This window comes from Chiloscyllium plagiosum, unplaced genomic scaffold, assembly GCF_037043375.1.
Source record: "Chiloscyllium plagiosum isolate Xiang-an unplaced genomic scaffold, Cpla_swu_hap1 HiC_scaffold_47, whole genome shotgun sequence".
Taxonomy (NCBI): Eukaryota; Metazoa; Chordata; class Chondrichthyes; order Orectolobiformes; family Hemiscylliidae; genus Chiloscyllium; species Chiloscyllium plagiosum.
The window spans coordinates 11833634-11852726 of record NW_028270185.1 but is presented as its reverse complement, the minus strand read 5'-3'; the positions used below and the strand labels follow the sequence as shown (position 1 = coordinate 11852726).

Sequence of the window (19093 nt, the reverse complement as noted above, 5' to 3'; positions counted from 1 at the left end):
ACCACAGCCAACCAGCCCCTGGACTGGTGCCTGTGCCCTCCGGCTCCGTGAGAGTCAACGCCAGGAGGAAGGCTCTCCCGCCGTCATGGAGCAGGAGTCCTATAAAGTGGTCTCGGCCCCCTCGGTGGAGCTGCGGATTTCTAGTCCGTTCACGTCTTTTGTCTCGGAGAAAAGGTTTAACCGTGGCATCACCGTGTCCGAGCTGAAAGTAAGTGAAAGGGAGAGGGTTGGCAGTGGCCGCGAGGGAGCCACAGGCCGCGTCTAGTAACGACAGGGCGTTGATATATGGGCGGGGCCGCCCCCAGGCGATGGGGAGGCGTGACCACCCCCCCCCGCGATGAGGAGGCGTGGCCACCCCCCCGGCGATGAGGAGGCGGGGCCCCCCCGCGATGAGGAGGCGGGGCCCCCCCGCGATGAGGAGGCGGGGCCGCCCCCCCCGCGATGAGGAGGCGGGGCCGCCCCCCCCCGCGATGAGGAGGCGGGGCCGCCCCCCCCGCGATGAGGAGGCGGGGCCGCCCCCCCCCCGCGATGAGGAGGCGGGGCCGCCCCCCCCCCGCGATGAGGAGGCGGGGCCGCCCCCCCCCCGCGATGAGGAGGCGGGGCCGCCCCCCCCCGGCGATGAGGAGGCGGGGCCGCTCCCCCCCCGGCGATGAGGAGGCGGGGCCGCTCCCCCCCCCCGGCGATGAGGAGGCGGGGCCGCCCCCCGGCGATGAGGAGGCGGGGCCGCCCCCCCCCGCGATGAGGAGGCGGGGCCGCCCCCCCCCGCGATGAGGAGGCGGGGCCGCCCCCCCCCGCGATGAGGAGGCGGGGCCGCCCCCCCCCGCGATGAGGAGGCGGGGCCGCCCCCCCCGCGATGAGGAGGCGGGGCCGCCCCCCCCGCGATGAGGAGGCGGGGCCGCCCCCCCGCGATGAGGAGGCGGGGCCGTCCCCCCCCCGCGATGAGGTGGCGGGGCCGCCCCCCCCCGATGAGGAAGCGGGGCCGGCCCCCCCCCGCGATGAGGAGGCGGGGCTCCCGCCCCCCCCCCCCGCGATGGGGGGGCGGGGCCACTTGCCTGAGACTCATAGTCCCACAACCCCGCACCGCCCACTTCTACCTCCTGCCCAAAATCCACAAACCTGACTGCCCCGTCCGACCCATTGTCTCAGCCTGCTCCTGCCCCACCGAACTCATCTCTGCATACCTTGACACGGTCCTGTCCCCCTTAGTCCAAGAACTCCCCACCTACGTTCGAGACACCACCCGTGCCCTCCACCTGCTCCATGATTTTCGCTTCCCCGGTACCCAACGCCTTATCTTCACCATGGACATCCAGTCCCTGTACAGCTCCATCCCCCATCACGAAGGACTCAAAGCCCTCCGCTTCTTCCTTTCCCGCCGTACCAACCAGTACCCTTCCACTGACACCCTCCTTCGACTGACTGAACTGGTCCTCACCCTGAACAACTTCTCTTTCCAATCCTCCCACTTCCTCCAAACGAAAGGAGTAGCCATGGGCCCCAGCTATGCCTGCCTCTTCGTAGGATATGTGGAACAGTCCATCTTCCGCAACTACACTGGCCCCACCCCCCCACCTTTTCCTCCGCTACATCGATGACTGTATCGGCGCTGCCTTGTGCTCCCATGAGGAGGTTGAACAGTTCATCCACTTCACCAACACCTTCCACCCCAACCTTAAATTCACCTGGACAGTCTCAGATTCCTCCCTCCCCTTCCTCGACCTTTCTATTTCTATCTCAGGCGACCGAATCAACACAGACATCTACTACAAACAGACCGACTCCCACAGCTACGTGGACTACACCTCCTCCCACCCTGCTCCCTGTAAAAACGCCATCCCATTCTCCCAATTCCTTCGTCTCCGCCGCATCTGCTCCCAGGAGGACCAGTTCCACAAACTTACAACCCAGATGGCCTCTTTCTTCAAGGACCGCAATTTCCCCGCCCGACGTGGTCGACGATGCCCTCCACCGCATCTCTTCCACTTCCCGCTCCTCCGTCCTTGAACCCCGCCCTTCCAACCGCCACCAGGACAGAACCCCACTGGTCCTCACCTACCACCCCACCAATCTCCATGTACAGCGCATCATCCGCCGTCATTTCCGCCACCTCCAAACGGACCCCACCACCAAGGATATATTTCCTTCCCCTCCCCTATCAGCATTCCGTAAAGACCACTCCCTCCGTGACTCCCTCGTCAGATCCACACCCCCCCACCAACCCAACCTCCACTCCCGGCACCTTCCCCTGCAATCGCAGGAGGTGCAAGACTTGCGCCCACACCTCCCCCCTCACCTCCCTCCAAGGCCCCAAAGGAAGCTTCCATATCCGCCGCAGATTCACCTGCACCTCCACACAAATCATCTGTTGCATCCTCTGCACCCGATGTGGCCTCCTCTATATTGGGGAGACTGGCTGCCTACTTGCGGAGCATTTCAGAGAACACCTCTGGGCCACCCGGACCAACCAACCCAACCACTCTGTGGCTCAACACTTCAACTCCCCCTCCCACTCCACCAAGGATATGCAGGTCTTTGGACTCCTCCATCGCCAGACCACAACAACACGACGGTTGGAGGAAGAGCGCCTCATCTTCCGCCTAGGAACCCTCCAACCACAAGGGATGAACTCGGATTTCACCAGTTTCCTCATTTCCCCTCCCCCCATCTTGTCTCAGTCAAATCCATCGAATTCAGCACCGCCTTCCTAACCTGCAATCTTCTTCCTGACCTCTCTGCCCCCACCCCAGTCTGACCTATCACCCTCACCTTGACCTCTTTCCACCTATCGCATTTCCAACGCCCCTCCCCCAAGTCCCTCCTCCCTACCTTTTATCTTAGCCTGCTGGACAAACTTTCCTCATTCCTGAAGAAGGGCTTATGCCCGAAACGTCGATTCTCCTGTTCCCTGGATGCTGCCTGACCTGCTGCGCTTTTCAAGCAACACATTTTCAGCTGAGACATGATTAGCCGAAGGTTCACTCCTCTTTCCGCTGCCGCATTCCCCCCCCCCCCCCCCCAGGCTTATCTTTTGCCACTGAGAGAATTGCCCTATGTTCTCCTGGGACTATGGTGACTTGAAAGAATGCTATCTGGTCTTTTATAGCATCAGAGAATTTTACAAGATGGAAACAGACTCTTCAGTCCAATTTGTCTATGCCAGCCAGGTTTCTCAAATGAAACTAGTCCTATTTGCCCAGAATCCCTCTAAACATTTTATTTTTATCTACCTGTACTTTCCAAATGTCTTTTAAATGTTGTAACTACAACCAGAATTGACCACTTCTTCTGGCAGTTCATTCCATATGCAAGCCACCTTCTGTGTGGAAAAAGTTGCATCTCAGGTCCCTTTTAATTCTTTCTTGTTTCATCATGTAACAGATTTTGAAATGCAATTAAACTTTTCAAACCTGATGTTCAGACTAGATACGTTGTGATTAAGCTGTGTTTAAAACCTTGGTGTTCACTTGTTTAATAGTGCAAACTGGAACTGATTGTGGGCTCTCCAGCCTCCTGCATGGAACTGCAGTTATTCAGTGCAGAAGACAAATTCATTGGTTCATTAGATCAAGATGATGCACTCCTTGGTTCCTATCCTGTTGACGACCGCTGCCGAATACATGTGAGTATCACAATTGCTTTCAATTATACCATTTTGTTAAAAGCTTCAGGAAAAATATTGTAAATTTCAAAAGTTCTCCTTTTTGATCTTCCACTTTCTTTTCAATATGCCTTTCTTGGTAATTCCCTTGATATAATCAAGTGCTGTCTGCGGTTCTTGTTGCCTCTATTATCACTCTGCTCTTATTGTTGCTTTTTCTGATTTTTAGTGCTTGAATTTAACAAGGCTGGTGTTGTACTAAGTATGAAGCCAATGCTATGGAACTAAGCTTGCTTGACAAATTTGTGTTTATATCCATGGCTCTATTTGATGCTTGTCAGGAATATACAAATTAGTGGGCCATTTTGTCCCTAAAGCCACCACCTCCACTGTAAAAAGATCTTGGCTGAGCTGATTCTTGCCAACCTCTGATAACGTTTGACATGCTTATTGGTCAAGAATCTATCTACTTCTGCTTTTAAATATTTGATGACACAGCTGTCCATGCTCTGTGGTGTAGAGAATTCCATAAACACTCATTCCCCCAGAGAGAGAAATTCTTCTCATCTCTATCCTAAATGGAAAGCCTCTAATTTTAAACTGCCTGACCTGATTCTAGATTCTGACAAGTGGAAACATCTTTTCAACATCCACCCTGTCAAGTCCTTTCAAGATATTAGAGCCATAGAGATGTGCAGCATGGAAACAGACTCTTTGGGCCAACTCATCCATGCTGACCAGATATCCTAAACTAATCTAGTCCCATTTACCAGCACTTAGCCCATGTCTCCCTGCCCTTATTCTTCATATACCCATCCAGATGCCATTTAAATGTTGTAATTGTACCAGCCTCACCACTTCCTCTGGAAGTTCATTTCATACATGCACCACCCTCTGTGTGAAATGTTGTCCCTTAGGACCCTTTTAAATTTTTCCCCTCTCACCCTAAACCTATGTCCTCTAGTTCTGGACTCCACCACCCCAGGCAAAAGACCTTGTCTATTTACCCTATCCATGCTCCCCACGATTTTAATAAACCTTTGAGGTCACCTATCAACCTCAAATGCTCCAGGGAAAATTCCATAGGCTGGAATGCTCCAGCCTATTCAGCCTCTCCCTATAGCTCACCCTTCAACCCTGGTAACATCCTTAAATCTTTTCTGAACCCTTTCAAGTTTCACAGCATCCTTCTGATAGGAGAGAGACCAGAATTGCACACAATATTAAATTACTTAGAATCATAAAATCCCTACAGTACAGAAAAAGGCCAGTCAGTCCATCGGGTTAGCCCCAACCCTCCAACAGCATTCCACTCCAATCCTCATAACACGATGTTTACTGTGGCTAATCCACCTAGCCTGCACACCCTTGAATTCTACAGGGCAATTTAGCAAGGCCAGTCCACCTAACTTGCACATCTTTGGAATGTGGGAAGAAATCGGAGCATCCAGTGGAAACCATTTAGACATGGGGAGAAGCTGTAAACCCCACATAGTCAGCAGTGTCTCTGGCGCTTATAATCCCTAACAAAAGCATCACATTGCTCTTTTGGTGAGAAGCCAAGATTTCAACTTGCTATCAGACATTTGCAGCACTTCAGAAGAAAGAAGCATTTTGGAATCACTTCCCCAGTGTGTTCAGTCGAAGAAATTCTCTTGAAATTTGAAAAGCGATTGCGTATTCTGTAAATATATTCCATCTCACTAGCGCTGCTGTTCTCTTTTTCAATCAATGTTCAAGTTAAAATTCTGTCCTATTAACTGCATGGGCTGGGCCCCTTTTTGGTCACTCTTGCTCTTGTGCTCGTCATTTTTTTTAACATAAATTCACCTACCATCACAACAGATCAATGGCAGACGCCATCACTCTGGCCCTAAACTCATCCCTGAAACATATGGGCACCTACATATTCTCTTCAGCTCTGCCTTTCAAACCATAATTCTAATCAAATATATCCCCAAATTCTGAGACCTAGGCCTCCGCTCCCCCCCACAACTGGATCCTCAACTTCTTGACCCACAGACTGTGTAATCAGTAAGGATAGATGCCAACACCTCCACAGTAATCCTCAAACACCAGTGCCCTGCAAGGTTGCATATGTAGCCCTTTACTAATCTCCTTATATACTCATGACTGGATGACCAAATACTGTTCTAACTCCATTTACAAGTTTACGGATGACATCGCTATAGTGGATCGGATCTTAAACAATAATGAGACATTGTGCAGGAAGGAGTGAACTTAGTGGCATGCTGTAAAGATAACAATCTCTTCCCTCAATGTCAGCAAAAAGAAGGAGCTGGTCATCAACTTCAAGAAGTGAAGTAGAGGTCACGCCTTTTTCTGTATCAATGCTGCTGCGGTAGGTATGGTCAAGAGCTTCAAGTTCCTAGAAGTAAAGTCCACTAACAATCTGTCCTGGTCCACCTACATTGACACTAACATTAAGAAAGCACACCAATGTCTCTACTTCCTTAAAAAGCTAAGGAAATTAGTTATGTCCACAGTTATTCTTTCCAATTTTTATATATGCACCATAGAAAGCATCCTATTTGCTTGCATCAGTTTGGTGCGCAACTACTCTGCCAAGACAACACACAATCAGTTATGAATGCAGCCGAGTCCATCATGCAAACCAGCCTTCCATCCATTGACTCAGTCTGTACTTCACACCGCCTCAGGAAAGCAGCCAACATAATTAAAGACCCAAAATTTGAGAAGATTAGTTGCTCGGAGAATTCACCACTAAGGTACACAGGAAAGCCACACACACAGACCAAGTCCTGAACCATGAAAGCAACCACCCCAATACACACAAACGAAGTTGCATCAAGACACTATTCAAAAGGGCCACAACACACTGCAGCACACCAGAACTGCAAAAAGAGGAAGAGGAACACCTATACAAGGTATTCGCCAAAAACGGATATCCTCGCAATTTCATCAACAGATGCCTAAGGGAAAGACAACGGGACGAGGACATGCCGCAACCCAAAGGACTAGCCACACTACCATACATCAAGAACATCTCTGAAATGACAGCCAGACTACTGCGACCACTAGGACTTATAACAGCACACAAACCAACAGCCACACTCCGACAACAACTCACCAGAACGAAGGACCCGATATAGGGCACTATATCGTACACTATATAGGACAAACAGGAAGACAGCTAACGATCCGCATCCACGAACATCAACTAGCCACGAAACGATACGACCAGCCATACCTAGTAGCCACACACGCAGACGACAAGCAACATGAATTTGACTGGGACAACACTACCATTATAGGGCAAGCGAAACAAAGAACAGTCAGGGAATTCCTAGAAGCATAGCACTCATCCACAAACTCCATCAACAAACACATCGACCTGGACCCAATATACCGGCCACTACAGCGGACAGCTGAAACTGACAACTGGAAGCGGCAGGGACAGGCCACTATAAATGCCGAAGGAAACACCACAGAAGCGCTTCACAGGAGGCTCCCAAGCACTGAGGATGTCACCTAGACAGGGGACGAAACGTTTGCAACAAAAACTTCCAGCTCGGCGAACAGAACCACAGCAATTAAAGACCCTCCTACCCTTGTTACATTCTCCCTCCCACCCCCACCAGGCAGAAGATAGAAAAGTTTGAAAATATGTGCCAATAGATTCAAGAACAGCCAGCAAGAAGCTGTTATGTGACATTTGAATGGACCCCTCCTACTAAAGTTGATCTTTCTCTGTAGCTATAACAATATATTCTGCTGCCTTTTCTGTTACCCTGGTGTACTTATGTTATGATTTGCATGAGTAGCATGCAAAACTATATTTTTCACTCTATCTTTCTGGATAGATGCGATAATAAGTTAGCTATGACAATCAGTCAATGTTATTAGAGCAAAAGAAAGGTCCATTATTTCTGAGGCCGTCATCAAGCATCTATCTGTTCAAATCCCATTTTTCAGCACTTGGCCCGTCGTCTTTCAAGTACTCTTAAAATGTCTTCAGGGTTCTCGCCTCTACCAACCTTTTAGACGGTGAGTTCCAGATACCCACCACCCCCTCCACAAAAAAAAAGTTTTCCTCGAATCCCCTCTAAACTTCCTGCTCCTTCCCATTAAAATTGTGCCCCTCATTATTTCTTTCTCAGTTAAGGGGAGATGTTTCCCCTTATTACCCTATCTATGCCTCTCAAATCTTTGTACACTTATGAAGCCACAATTAGTGGTATAGTGGAAGTGAAGAAGATTATCTAAGATTACAAAGAGATTTTGATCAATTGGATCAATGGGCTGAGGAGTGGCAGATGGAGTTTAATTTGGACAAGTGCAAGGTATTACATTTTGATAAAACAAACGAACATGATTTGCACAATTTAAAAGGTATTAGGTATTGTTGTGGAACAGAGATCTAGGGGTTCAGGTATATAATTCTTTGAAGTTTGCATCACATGTAATCAGGGTGATCAAGAAGATGTTTAGGTGTTCTTGAATCATTGCTTAGACCTTTTGAGTATAGAAGTTGCAACCTTTCACTTTTCAGGATTAAATTCCATTTGCATATCTGACTAATATCTTGGAGCAAGGCCTACCTCCTTTGTTATTTACTATAATACCAATTTTCATATCATCTGTAAACTTATTGATCTATACTACAAATAGCAATACTAAATCCTGAACACAGGCAACCAGTCACAGGGTTGTACAGTACGTTGGTGAAGCCTCTTCTGGAGTAGTGTCCAGTTCTGGAAGAACTGCTATTGGAAGAATATTATTAAGCTGTACTGGGTTCAGAAAAGATTTGAGGATGTTGTTAGGAATGCAGCATTTGACTTAGTAATGATAGGCAGGATGTTTCACTGGAACATAGGGGGTTGAGGGGTAATCTTTTATAGTGGTTTATAAAATTATGACTGATTGATTGGTTTGATATGGGGAATAGCAAGGTATTTTTCCTAGGGTGGGGGATTTCAAGACAGGCAGTGTATTTTTAGGGTTAGCAGAGAAAGTTTTTTAAAAGAACATGAGAGGCAACTTTTTTTTTACGAGTGGTTCGTGTGTGGAATGAACGTCCAGAGGAAGTGGTGGGTGTGAATATAGTTACAACATTTAAGACCTTTGGATAAATACATTGAATAAGAAATATTTGAGCGTGATATGGTCTAAGTGCAGGCAGGTGGGACTAGTTTAATTTGGGACTATGATTGCATGAACTAGTTGGACCGAAGGCTTTGTTTCTGTGCTGTATGACTCAAACAGGATACCCCCTACATCCCCAAAAAAGTATCCTCTGCTCTAAGGAAAACAACTCCAACTCATCTAGTCTTCCTTCATAACTGAATTTCTTTAGCCCAGGCAACATCCTGGTGATTTTTGTCTACAAGGAAGGATGTGATTGCACATAGGATGTAACGTAGTGACTGGAACTGCACTAAAGTAGACAAGCTGTAGTTGTGCTAATGTTATATACAGCTCACATATTAAACCCTGCTCTAGTATTTGGTAATTTGACTAATAAAGGCGAGAACATCATATCAATCCTTAAACACCTTATCTACCTGCTTCAAGAATCTATGGGCATGCACACTAAGGTGTGCATCCTAGGGTCCTACCATTCAATGTGTCTGGTCTCGTTCATCCTCCCAAAAGGCATCACCTCTCACTTTTCAGGATTAATTTCCATTTGCCTATCTCGTATCCTGGAGCAAAGCGTACCTCCTTTGTTTTTTACTACAACACCAATTTCCATATCATCTGCAAATTTATTGATCTATACTACACATTGCAAGAGACCTGATACTGAATCCTGAACACAGACAACCAGTCACAAAAACACTCTCTGAATCATTCTCTGCTTCCTGCCACTACGGCAATTTTGGATCCAATTTTCAAATTTGCCTAGATCCAGTAGATTTTTGCTTCTAACCAGTCTTCCAAGAGAGATCTTGATAGAAGCCTTCCTGAAATCCATGTAGATTAAATCAACTGCACTATCCTCATTTGTACACCTAGTCACTTATTTCAAACATGTTATTTTCCTAATACTTTTTGCCAGATGTTTAGGTAAAAAAAATGATAATGCAAAATAAAGTTAATGAATAAGTTAGTAACCTGTGTATATTACCAACTTGTTGCTCTAAATTCCTCTTTGGAGATTTACAGACTAATTTTCTTTGTAATGTTGCTGAAGGGCACATTCATGCTATTTCAGTTTGTGATTGTTAATTGGGAAAATGTAGAGCACTCTTTGTTAGTTTTCATTACAAGAAATTTTATTTCTTGGAATTTGAAAGAATTAGCAGATGAACATGTTTGGAAGTGTTAACCACAAATGTTTTGGGTGGTGTGGAATTCCTATAATGGGGTGAATTCACTTCACCTCACCACTACTGAGCTGATGGGCGGGAATTTAATTTAAATATTCATTATTAATTTATTATTTTTTAATTTAAAAAGCTTTGCTAAAATGCCAAAATATCAGAATACCATATGGGTGTATGGACAAGCTCTTGGTTCAGATAGAAATCTTAAGATAGGAATATTTCAGTATAGAGTAGAAATAGTGTGCTTGATGGGATTTAGTTTTGGCATTGGGCAGACCATCAGTCTATCTTTACTGTGCGGAGATTGTGCAGACAATTATTACCATCTTGTTGGGTTTCAAAGAGGCTTGGAAGTTCTAGTCCAGGATGCTATTAAGGTAAACTTGCAGGTTGGGTCAGTAGTTAGGAAGGCAAATGCAATGATTATGTTTATTTTGAGGATTTGAATATAAAAGTCGGGATGTACATCAGTTGCCCTGACTCTGGACAGACCACATTTGGAGTAGAGGGCGACCCCCATATCTGCAGAACCATTTTCTGCGGTTTCACTTGCCCGTGGTTTACCGCAGCTGGAACATATAAAAGGGAACTTTCTGGAACCAGGGACTAGGAGGCTGCAGGTAAGGTACACTTCCCATTTAAATGAATGGGTTTGCTACAGTCCGTGATTTTGGGCTTCCGCTGTAGGTCCTGGAGCTTTTCCCGCATAGCTACGCCCGGGGGGTGGGTGTCTACTGTATTGTGTGCAGTTTTGGGTCCCATATCTCAAGAAGGATGTATTGGCCCTGGAGCCGTTCAGTGGAGGTTCACGAGAACGGCCCCAGGAATGAAAAGCTTAATGTTGTGGAAAGTTTGTTGGAGTTAAGAACGATGAGGGGGGAATCTAATTGAAGCATACAGAATACTGTTTGGCCTGACAGAGTGGATGTTGGGAAGATGTTCCATTGGTAGGAGAGACCCAGGACCTGAGGTCACAGCCTGAGAGTAAAGGGAAGACCTTTTAGAACGGAGATAAGGAGAAACCTCTTCAGCCAGATAGTGGTGAATCTATGGATATCATTGTCACAGAAGGCTGTGGAGGCCAGGTCATTTGAGTAGATTTAAGACTGAGGTAGATAGGTTATTGAGTATCCAGGCTTTTGGGGAGAATGGGGTTGAGAAATTTAGCAGCCATGATTGGGTGGTGGAGCAGACCCAGTGAGCTCAATGGCCTAATTTCTGCTTCAATGTCTTATGGTCTTATTATTTCAAATATTTGTTTTTGTAGGTAATAGACCAAAGTGGAGTGAAGATTGGAGAGTTTGAAGATGTGTCTAAAGTTATAAAGTATGAAATGTCCAATGAAGCATATGATAAAAGAGCAGGTAAGATGATTTTGAGCAATGCTCTGCACTGGCTAATTTTGATATTCTTGCATACTTGTACTTAAATGGAAGATAGAGTCTGTATTTAATAATGCATAGAACTGATTTTGTAAAATGGAATAGTTGGGCAAAGAACTGGTTATAATTAGGAAATGTGCATGAGACACCTGAAATGATGTATTTTAAGAAAGTTGTAGGGCTGAATGCAACATCAAATCTGGTTTGTAACTTTTTAAAATGCCTTTGCACCCATCCTTCACACATGATGTCTCTAAGCTATAGACATAATGAGAAATAAACTATACTAGCCTTCTGGGTAGAGATATGACCTTCATTGATCCTTCTGAACTTGTCTATCTGCAAATCGTAAATGAAAGCCCAAGGTCTTCATAGAGGTACTTATTGTGTATATGAGTGAAATATGAAGTATGAGTGAGCTCCTTCAAAACACTGAACATAAATCAGCCCACCATCTTGTCCCATTGTCCAACTCCTTATTGCTGTCTCAGACTTGTACTATAGCATAAAGTTGCAACAAGATTTTGTCAGACGTAAACCTGACAGCCTGCATTTTCAGCAGAATTAAACAGCAGTCACTTAACTATGTACCCTGCATGTTAAATCCTACCATGAAACTTGTGTGTAAGCAACTTTTAACTAGTCATTATTTCTAGCCACAAGTTCACATGCCATGGAGTTAAAAAATGGCAAAAAAAACTTACTTGTGAGAGTTTAAACCAAGACCTAATCCAGTATGTGTACGTATGAATAGGATATTTCACAGAAGTTTCCACCATTCTGGGAAAAACAGCTGTCTTGATTGGCATTCACTCACAAACACTCTGACCCTGCACCATGATGAGTGCTTTGTAGCAGCAGCATAATCCATGTAGAAGATATACCGCAGAAATTCACTAGGACTTAGACAGCACCTTTCGAATCACTAACATCTAGAAGGACCAGGGCAGCAGATATCTGCATCTGCAAGTACCTTCTGAAGATACTCATCACCCTGACTTGTAAATATATCACCAATCCTTCAGTATCATGGATTCTGAGATTCCCTTCCTAACAGCATTGTGAGTGGACTGCAGTGAATCATGAAGACTGCTCACCACCACCTTTTCACAGACAACTAAGGTTGGGCAACAAATGCTGGCCCAGCCAGGGACTCCATATCCCATGGATGAATAAATAAGGAAAAAACCTTGTTACAATTACAGTTTCTTCCTAACGTTTTTACTGCACTTTCTGTACATGGCAGTTACCTTGGACAAATTATTCTAGAACAAATAATCTTAAATTACAGCTTGGATAGCATGGAGCAGTGAATCCTTAAGCGATTGGAATATGCACCTGAAATATTGTCTGTTCAGGGTATCCTCAAGATCTCTCTGGTAGTGCAAGTATTTCACTGATGGACCAAATTGACTGAGGCTAAACTGTTTTTTGAAGTTCAGCTTTTATTTTGTTTCAATTTATAATTCATTTTAATAGCATATCTTACTAAAGTTTTGCCAAAATTCCTGTACAAACATTCTGATGTTTACTGTTCTGTTCTGTAATGCAGAACTTTGAGAAAACAGATTCTCATGGAGATCATACTAACCTCCCAGCTTGGACAGTAGCAATCCAATATGGAATTAAGAGCATGGGCCCCAGCTTGGCTAACTGGCCATGCCCAAGTTAGTACAGTGGCAAGATGGCAGCATATCATGTTGATAAGTAGCGTTCTTAGCAGCTGATGAGTAAATAGGGGTGTGGACAAAATGCAGTCTCATCATATTTTCAGTCTGGCTTTCTGTCCTCATACAGTAGTTCTCCTTCTCCCCACCCACCCCTCCACCAGGGGTAGGTTCAAAGACCTACTGCGGAAGGCCAAAAACACAAATTTAAATGGGAAATGTATCTTCCCGGCAGCTTCCTGGTTCAGGATAGTTCCCTTTTTATATGATCGGGGCATGGTAAATCGCAGTAACCAGACCTGTGGATGCAAGGGTTGCCCTGTAGTTACTTATGCAGCTTCTAATTTCCACATTAACAGTTCATAATCACAAAATAAAGTCTACACCTACGTAAGGAAAAATAAAGCATTTTTAGTTTGAAACAGGAGCACTTCGATCTATCGGCTTTGGAGAGGAGGAGTTAGTACGTGTATAGTGGCGAAAGTACTAAGCTAGTTTTGCTGAGAGCTGATGGGTGAAGTTTGGTCTGTGACACTAGTCAAAAAGATTTCAATTGTTTAACTTCTGTATGAAATTGTTAATCCGTCTATCTCCGTCTGTCTCTCTTTCTCTCACTCAAACCTGATGGAGTAGTTTTATCTGAAAGTCTTCTGGCAGTTTGTAACCAAATAACTACCTGGTTTCTATTTTAGATTCGATGCGTTTGTTCCTGAAGCAAAGTAAATTGGGCTTGTATAATGAGGAGCAGAAAGAAAAAGATAAAATTGAGCTTGAGCGGAGAGTACAAGAAGAAAAAGCTTTGGCTGATGCCATTCTAGTTGGTGCAAGATGTGAGGTTGTAATTTCGGGGCAGCCATCCAAACGAGGCACCGTAATGTATGTGGGTAAGTTGGTTGTGACTTGGTGGGAGAATCCACAATGGTTAACTTTTTAAAGAAAAAAACTTTGTATTTGGACCTATAATGTGGGCTGTATTCCACAAAAGTGATTTAATCTTTTGAATTGAGACAATTGTTCACACACTGAGTTAAGCGCAAATTATTAAACAATCAGTTATATCAAGTGCATCCAAAGATAAAGCCACCATAGTTCCATAGGTCCACAGGGCAGTTTTTTGATTAGAAACAGTTGGTTGAGTTTAACCTGAGGGTCACTTTGACTCAGGTGAGGGGCAGATTTGAGAAGGCATGAACCATCATGGTGACCTCAGCCTAATGGAATAGAATCTACACTGTTAGCATCACTCTGCATCATGAATCAGCTGACCAGCCAACTGAGCTAACCAATCCCCAAACCAAGTGCATCTATGGTTCGGCACATAATAAATGTTTATAACAGGGTAAAAACAATGACTGCAGATGCTGGAAACCAGATTCTGGACTAGTGGTGCTGGAAGACCACAGCAGTTCAGGCAGCATCCGAGGAGCAGGAAAATCGACGTTTCGGGCAAAAGCTTTATTCCTGATGAAGGGCTTTTGCCCGAAACGTCGATTTTACTGCTCCTCGATGCTGCCTGAACTGCTGTGCTCTTCCAGCACCACTAATCCAGAAAATGTTTATAACAGGCATGTGAATGTAGCTGATCTTAAAAGGATAATTCCATTTGATTCCCGTGACTGTGGGCTCTAGAACCAGGGACACAATTTCAGAATAAAGTACAAGCTCTTTGGGATTGAGATGAAGAGAAATCTCTTCACTGATGGTTAAACTTTGGAATTCTCCACTCTAGGTAGTAGTAAAAGCTCAGTCATTTGGTAAAATTAAGACAGATATTGAAATTTCTAGTTAAAAATCACAAAACAGTTATGCAGGGCAATGGTTAGGCTGCATCTGAAGTATGGTGTATAGTATTCTCCTTATCTAAGAAAGGATATAAGTGCATTGGAAGCAGTTCAGAGAAGGTTCACAGAATAATACATGGGATGAAGTGATCTCTTTGAGGAAAGATTAGACAAGCTAAACCTGATTCCAGTAGACCTTAGAAGTTTAAAGCTGATTTGATTGGAATACAGAGGAATGTCGATTATCTGAATTTCGGATTTTCCGAACAAGATCGCAAAGTCCCGATGCTTGGTTAAACTGTATTATCCAACTATACGAGTATCTGAAGAAAATACTCCCTCCAGTGTTGTTCAGTTAATTGAGGTTTCTCTACATAAAGTTTTGGTGTAGTTTTGACCAGGTGAATGTGGAAAGGATGTCTCCTCCTCTGAAAATCTAAAACTTGGGGTCCATTTAAGACTGAATTGAGGATTTTATTTTTTGTTTGTTTTGTTTGAGGATTGAGAGTTGGACCAAAGGGTGTGTTTCTGTTCTGTACATCTCTGACTCTATTGTACAACATAATGCTAACCTCTGAAGTAACATATATTGGGAAGAGAGAAATTTTGAACACCTTTATTATAATAAATGATGGTTGTTGATCTATGCTGACCTGTGTATCTTTTGGAGACCTTTGTTGCTTTTCCTCATTGGCCTTGGTTGGATACTAACTCATAGGGTATTTGTTTTGGTTTGAATATTACATAATTCTTGTATGTATCCTAAAGAATATTATTTTTAAGTAAGTTTGTTCAGTTTCTTCGTTCTGGTTGAGAAATTTTGAACAAGGAACAAGAGTCCATAGGCCACTTTAAGTGAGGCAGCTTCATCCAGGACCCATACGTCTTGCTGTCGACCTCCATTGGATATTTCACAATTACTTAATGTGTATTCATAGTCTACATAACACAATTCCGGTGTGGATTTGTACATAGTCTCTCATGCTTACACTATTGATGACTTATCTGCAGTTTTTCTGTTTCAGGTCAAACAGATTTTAAACCAGGATATTGGATTGGACTGAAGTATGATGAACCTTTAGGGAAACATGATGGCAGGTAAAGTATGCTTTGACATTCAATTGCTACCAGTGATTGTTATTTCAGAATAAGTCAATAGCCTTTTTGAATGTAAAATTGCCACTGCTGTGCAGGAGTATCCTGCTGTTTATGTAGTTGCTTTTTGTTGTTTGTTAGTACAGAACTTGAGTATTCAGCATTAATTCCTTTTTTGTTTGTTTGTTTCTTTTGCAGTGTGAATGGGAAGAGATATTTTCAGTGTCACAACAAATATGGTGCATTTGTGAAGCCACAATCTGTAACAGTGGGAGATTATCCGGAGGAGGACTATGGTCTAAATGACGAAATGTGAATACTACTAATTGCCTACAGCTTGGAAGCATTGACACACTATCTGTGGACTTTTGTCCTTATAATGCTGACTACGTTGATTATTCCTTACAGCCACATTCAGGTGCTTGGAATTCCTGAATATGTTGGGACTTTGATGTTATCTTGTTTACATGCTCTACAGATAGAGTTTTGGCTCATGGTGAAATAGAGATGACCATTACGCTTATATTAGCAAGATTAAGATTTCTAATTTACTGGCTGACACTAGTTACTTGTAAATTTGCTGAGTTTGCAACATACACTAGTTTGACAGCTAGTCACTGCCCATGTCACTGCTGGGATTTCTGAGGAAACACTTGCGTGAAAAATTGCTAGTCCTAATGTAAGCCATGGTAATTGATATCATATAACATCAGACCTGGACATTCTTCCATAATGCCCATCACAGCTTATTTAGGCATATTTGTGAAAGAACATTTGATCCCTTTTTGAATTTTGTGTCATTTATACTTACATATTTTTTCTCACTAGGGCAAAGATCAAAAGTTGAAATCAATGATCTGCTGCTGATTGCCACAATAGTAACTTTAGATAATATTGCCAGCTACATTGGTGAATACCACTTTAAAGTAGCAGATTGTATATCACTTGTTTCCTGTGATTGAAAGTCACAACAATAGGTCTTAAATGATTTTAATTTATTCTAAGACACCTATTGATGCAACTTCTGCAAACAAAGGCTTTAAATCTTGCATCAATACTGCCTTGATTCTGTACTGACCTAAGTTATTTATGCACAAGACTGTCACATCAGCTGTGTAAGACATTGGATGGTAAACATGTCTTTTTTTTACTAATGTTTTCTTTTATTCTTTTCTTGTGAGTTCATAACATTTAATTGAGATTGTAAAGTGTACATTATCTTGCCAAACATCTCCATCCTTCTCTTTAAAAGGATGGGACAATGATTTACTCCTATGTCACTGAAATGTTGCTTTATAAGGAGGGTGTGCGCCTAACATTTTTTGTGTTGAATGAAAACAACATTTCTGTTTCTGCCTTAACTTGTACTACTGGACATTCTCTTTGATTATCCTTCAAATCCAGTGAGAAATTAACATTTTGAAGTACAGCACCGTTTACTTATATCTCATTTTTTCTGGTATAAATGTTTTAAAAGAAAAAAACCATCTGTTGGAAACCTATTACTTGATCACCAAGATGTGTTTGACAGTTGACTGCACTATTAAGGTTGCCCCTGCAGTAAAGTTTTGGGACAAAAATACCTATGTGTTTTTTGTGGTGAGATGTAAAAGATAGTGGAGAAATAAAGCATCCTTACCTCATGGAGGCTTTACATTGTATTCTGATCAATTCTTGAATTAGCCATTGTTATGTAAACTATATTTATAACTGATTTGGACAGCAAAACATGCATCAGAATCTTCCTCTAATTATTTGATTTCATTAACAATAAAACCTGTTTCTAATTAACATAGTGGGTGGGAAGGTAAAGGTGCTATTTCTACATGACTGATTAATGTGCAAAGAACACTGACTTAAGTAGTAAATGGTCCAAATAAAGATTATTACCTGTACAGTGTATGGAGATTTGACAGTAAAAACCATTATATTGTCTTCTATAGTAATACTATTTTGGTAGTGCCATGTTACAGTTCATTCAGAGTCCATGTTGGCGTAACAACTTGAACTTTTATATGCGTATTGTAATCTGGATCTACAGATAGTCATGATAGAAGTTCCAGAATTCTTTCCAACACATGGTGTGTGTTATAGGTTGTGACACAATATGCTTGCTGTTTTTCTGAGAGGAACACACTGGATTAATTGATGTATGCAGGAAGCCACACTTTGTTTCCTGGAGGATCGAGATAGTGGTCAGCAGTGACTTCAAAGGAGCAGGCAGGCAAAGCCAGCTTCGACACTAGGGATGGAATGTAACTCTGTGCTTGTGTGTAGTGTGATGAAGGTACTGTTGGGAAAAGTACAACGGTCAAGGCTAACAGGTTTCACAGGGTAGGGGGATAGTGAGGTTGACAGCTAATACTGTAGTGGGATGAATGAAGAGAATTATGAATGAGAGGATATTGCCAGCTCCTTAAATCTCTTCCATTCAGTTAGAGTATGCCTGATCTAGGCCTCTGTTCCATTTACCCATTTTTTTTTGTTCCAGTTTCTATATCCCTTGATAAATACATTTTTATTAGGTTAATTGGTCTATTTTGAAAATTAGTTACAGCATTCATAGGCTTTAGAAGGTGGGAGAAGGTTTTCCTGTAGTCCTTAAGTGGAAAGAGTCTTTCCTGCTTTTATTTCTAGCCTTGCTTTCATTGTAAGATTGTGATCCCTTTTTCCATTTCTTGGTATCTAACTTATTTCTTAATGTATTTCAAATATGTCTGACTTAATCTCTCAACCTTCTAATCTCAAGGAATACAAGCCATATTTATGCAATCAGTCATCATTCGCCCCCACATCTGCTTCTGCATGAAGCACTATCTGCTTCAAGTTCTGTATAAACTTTTCTCTAAGCTGAACTTGTTACTCCCAATGAAAGGCTCTGTATAATAACTGAAGCATCTCCTTGTCTTTCTACTGAACACTGAAGACAAGGAATAACAACCCATTAGACTTTGTGATTGACCTTTTTGTATCTTTTAAAAGTAGCTTCTAGTGACTTGTGTGCTTGAACCCCATAAATTATTTTGTTCCTCCTGTTCTTAATCATGAAAAGGTGGTAAAATATGCAGTTTGTCTTTTTTTTTGTATCCAAAATGAATTACTTTGGCATTTAGCCATATTGAACCATGTTCTCCAGTTTGCCATATTGTGTACTGATCCCACATTACTGCAGCAGTTTTAGATGACAGCATGATTAGGATGGAGTTATCCTGGAAATTGACCCATAAAGGAGTGATTCTAGTTCTAATTAGGGATG

General features: G+C 43.2%; 1 protein-coding gene across 1 annotated transcript; it reads left to right on the top strand.

The window, feature by feature from the left end:
• The first annotated feature begins 75 nt into the window (after positions 1 to 75).
• tbcb (tubulin folding cofactor B) lies at positions 76 to 17491 on the top strand. Its single transcript, XM_087984155.1, has 6 exons — positions 76 to 208; positions 3476 to 3619; positions 11180 to 11276; positions 13654 to 13845; positions 15768 to 15840; positions 16036 to 17491. Exons 1-6 carry the CDS (start codon positions 86 to 88, stop codon positions 16151 to 16153), a joined length of 747 nt encoding a protein of 248 aa, XP_087840281.1. The 5' UTR covers positions 76 to 85; the 3' UTR covers positions 16154 to 17491.
• The last annotated feature ends 1602 nt before the right edge of the window (positions 17492 to 19093 follow it).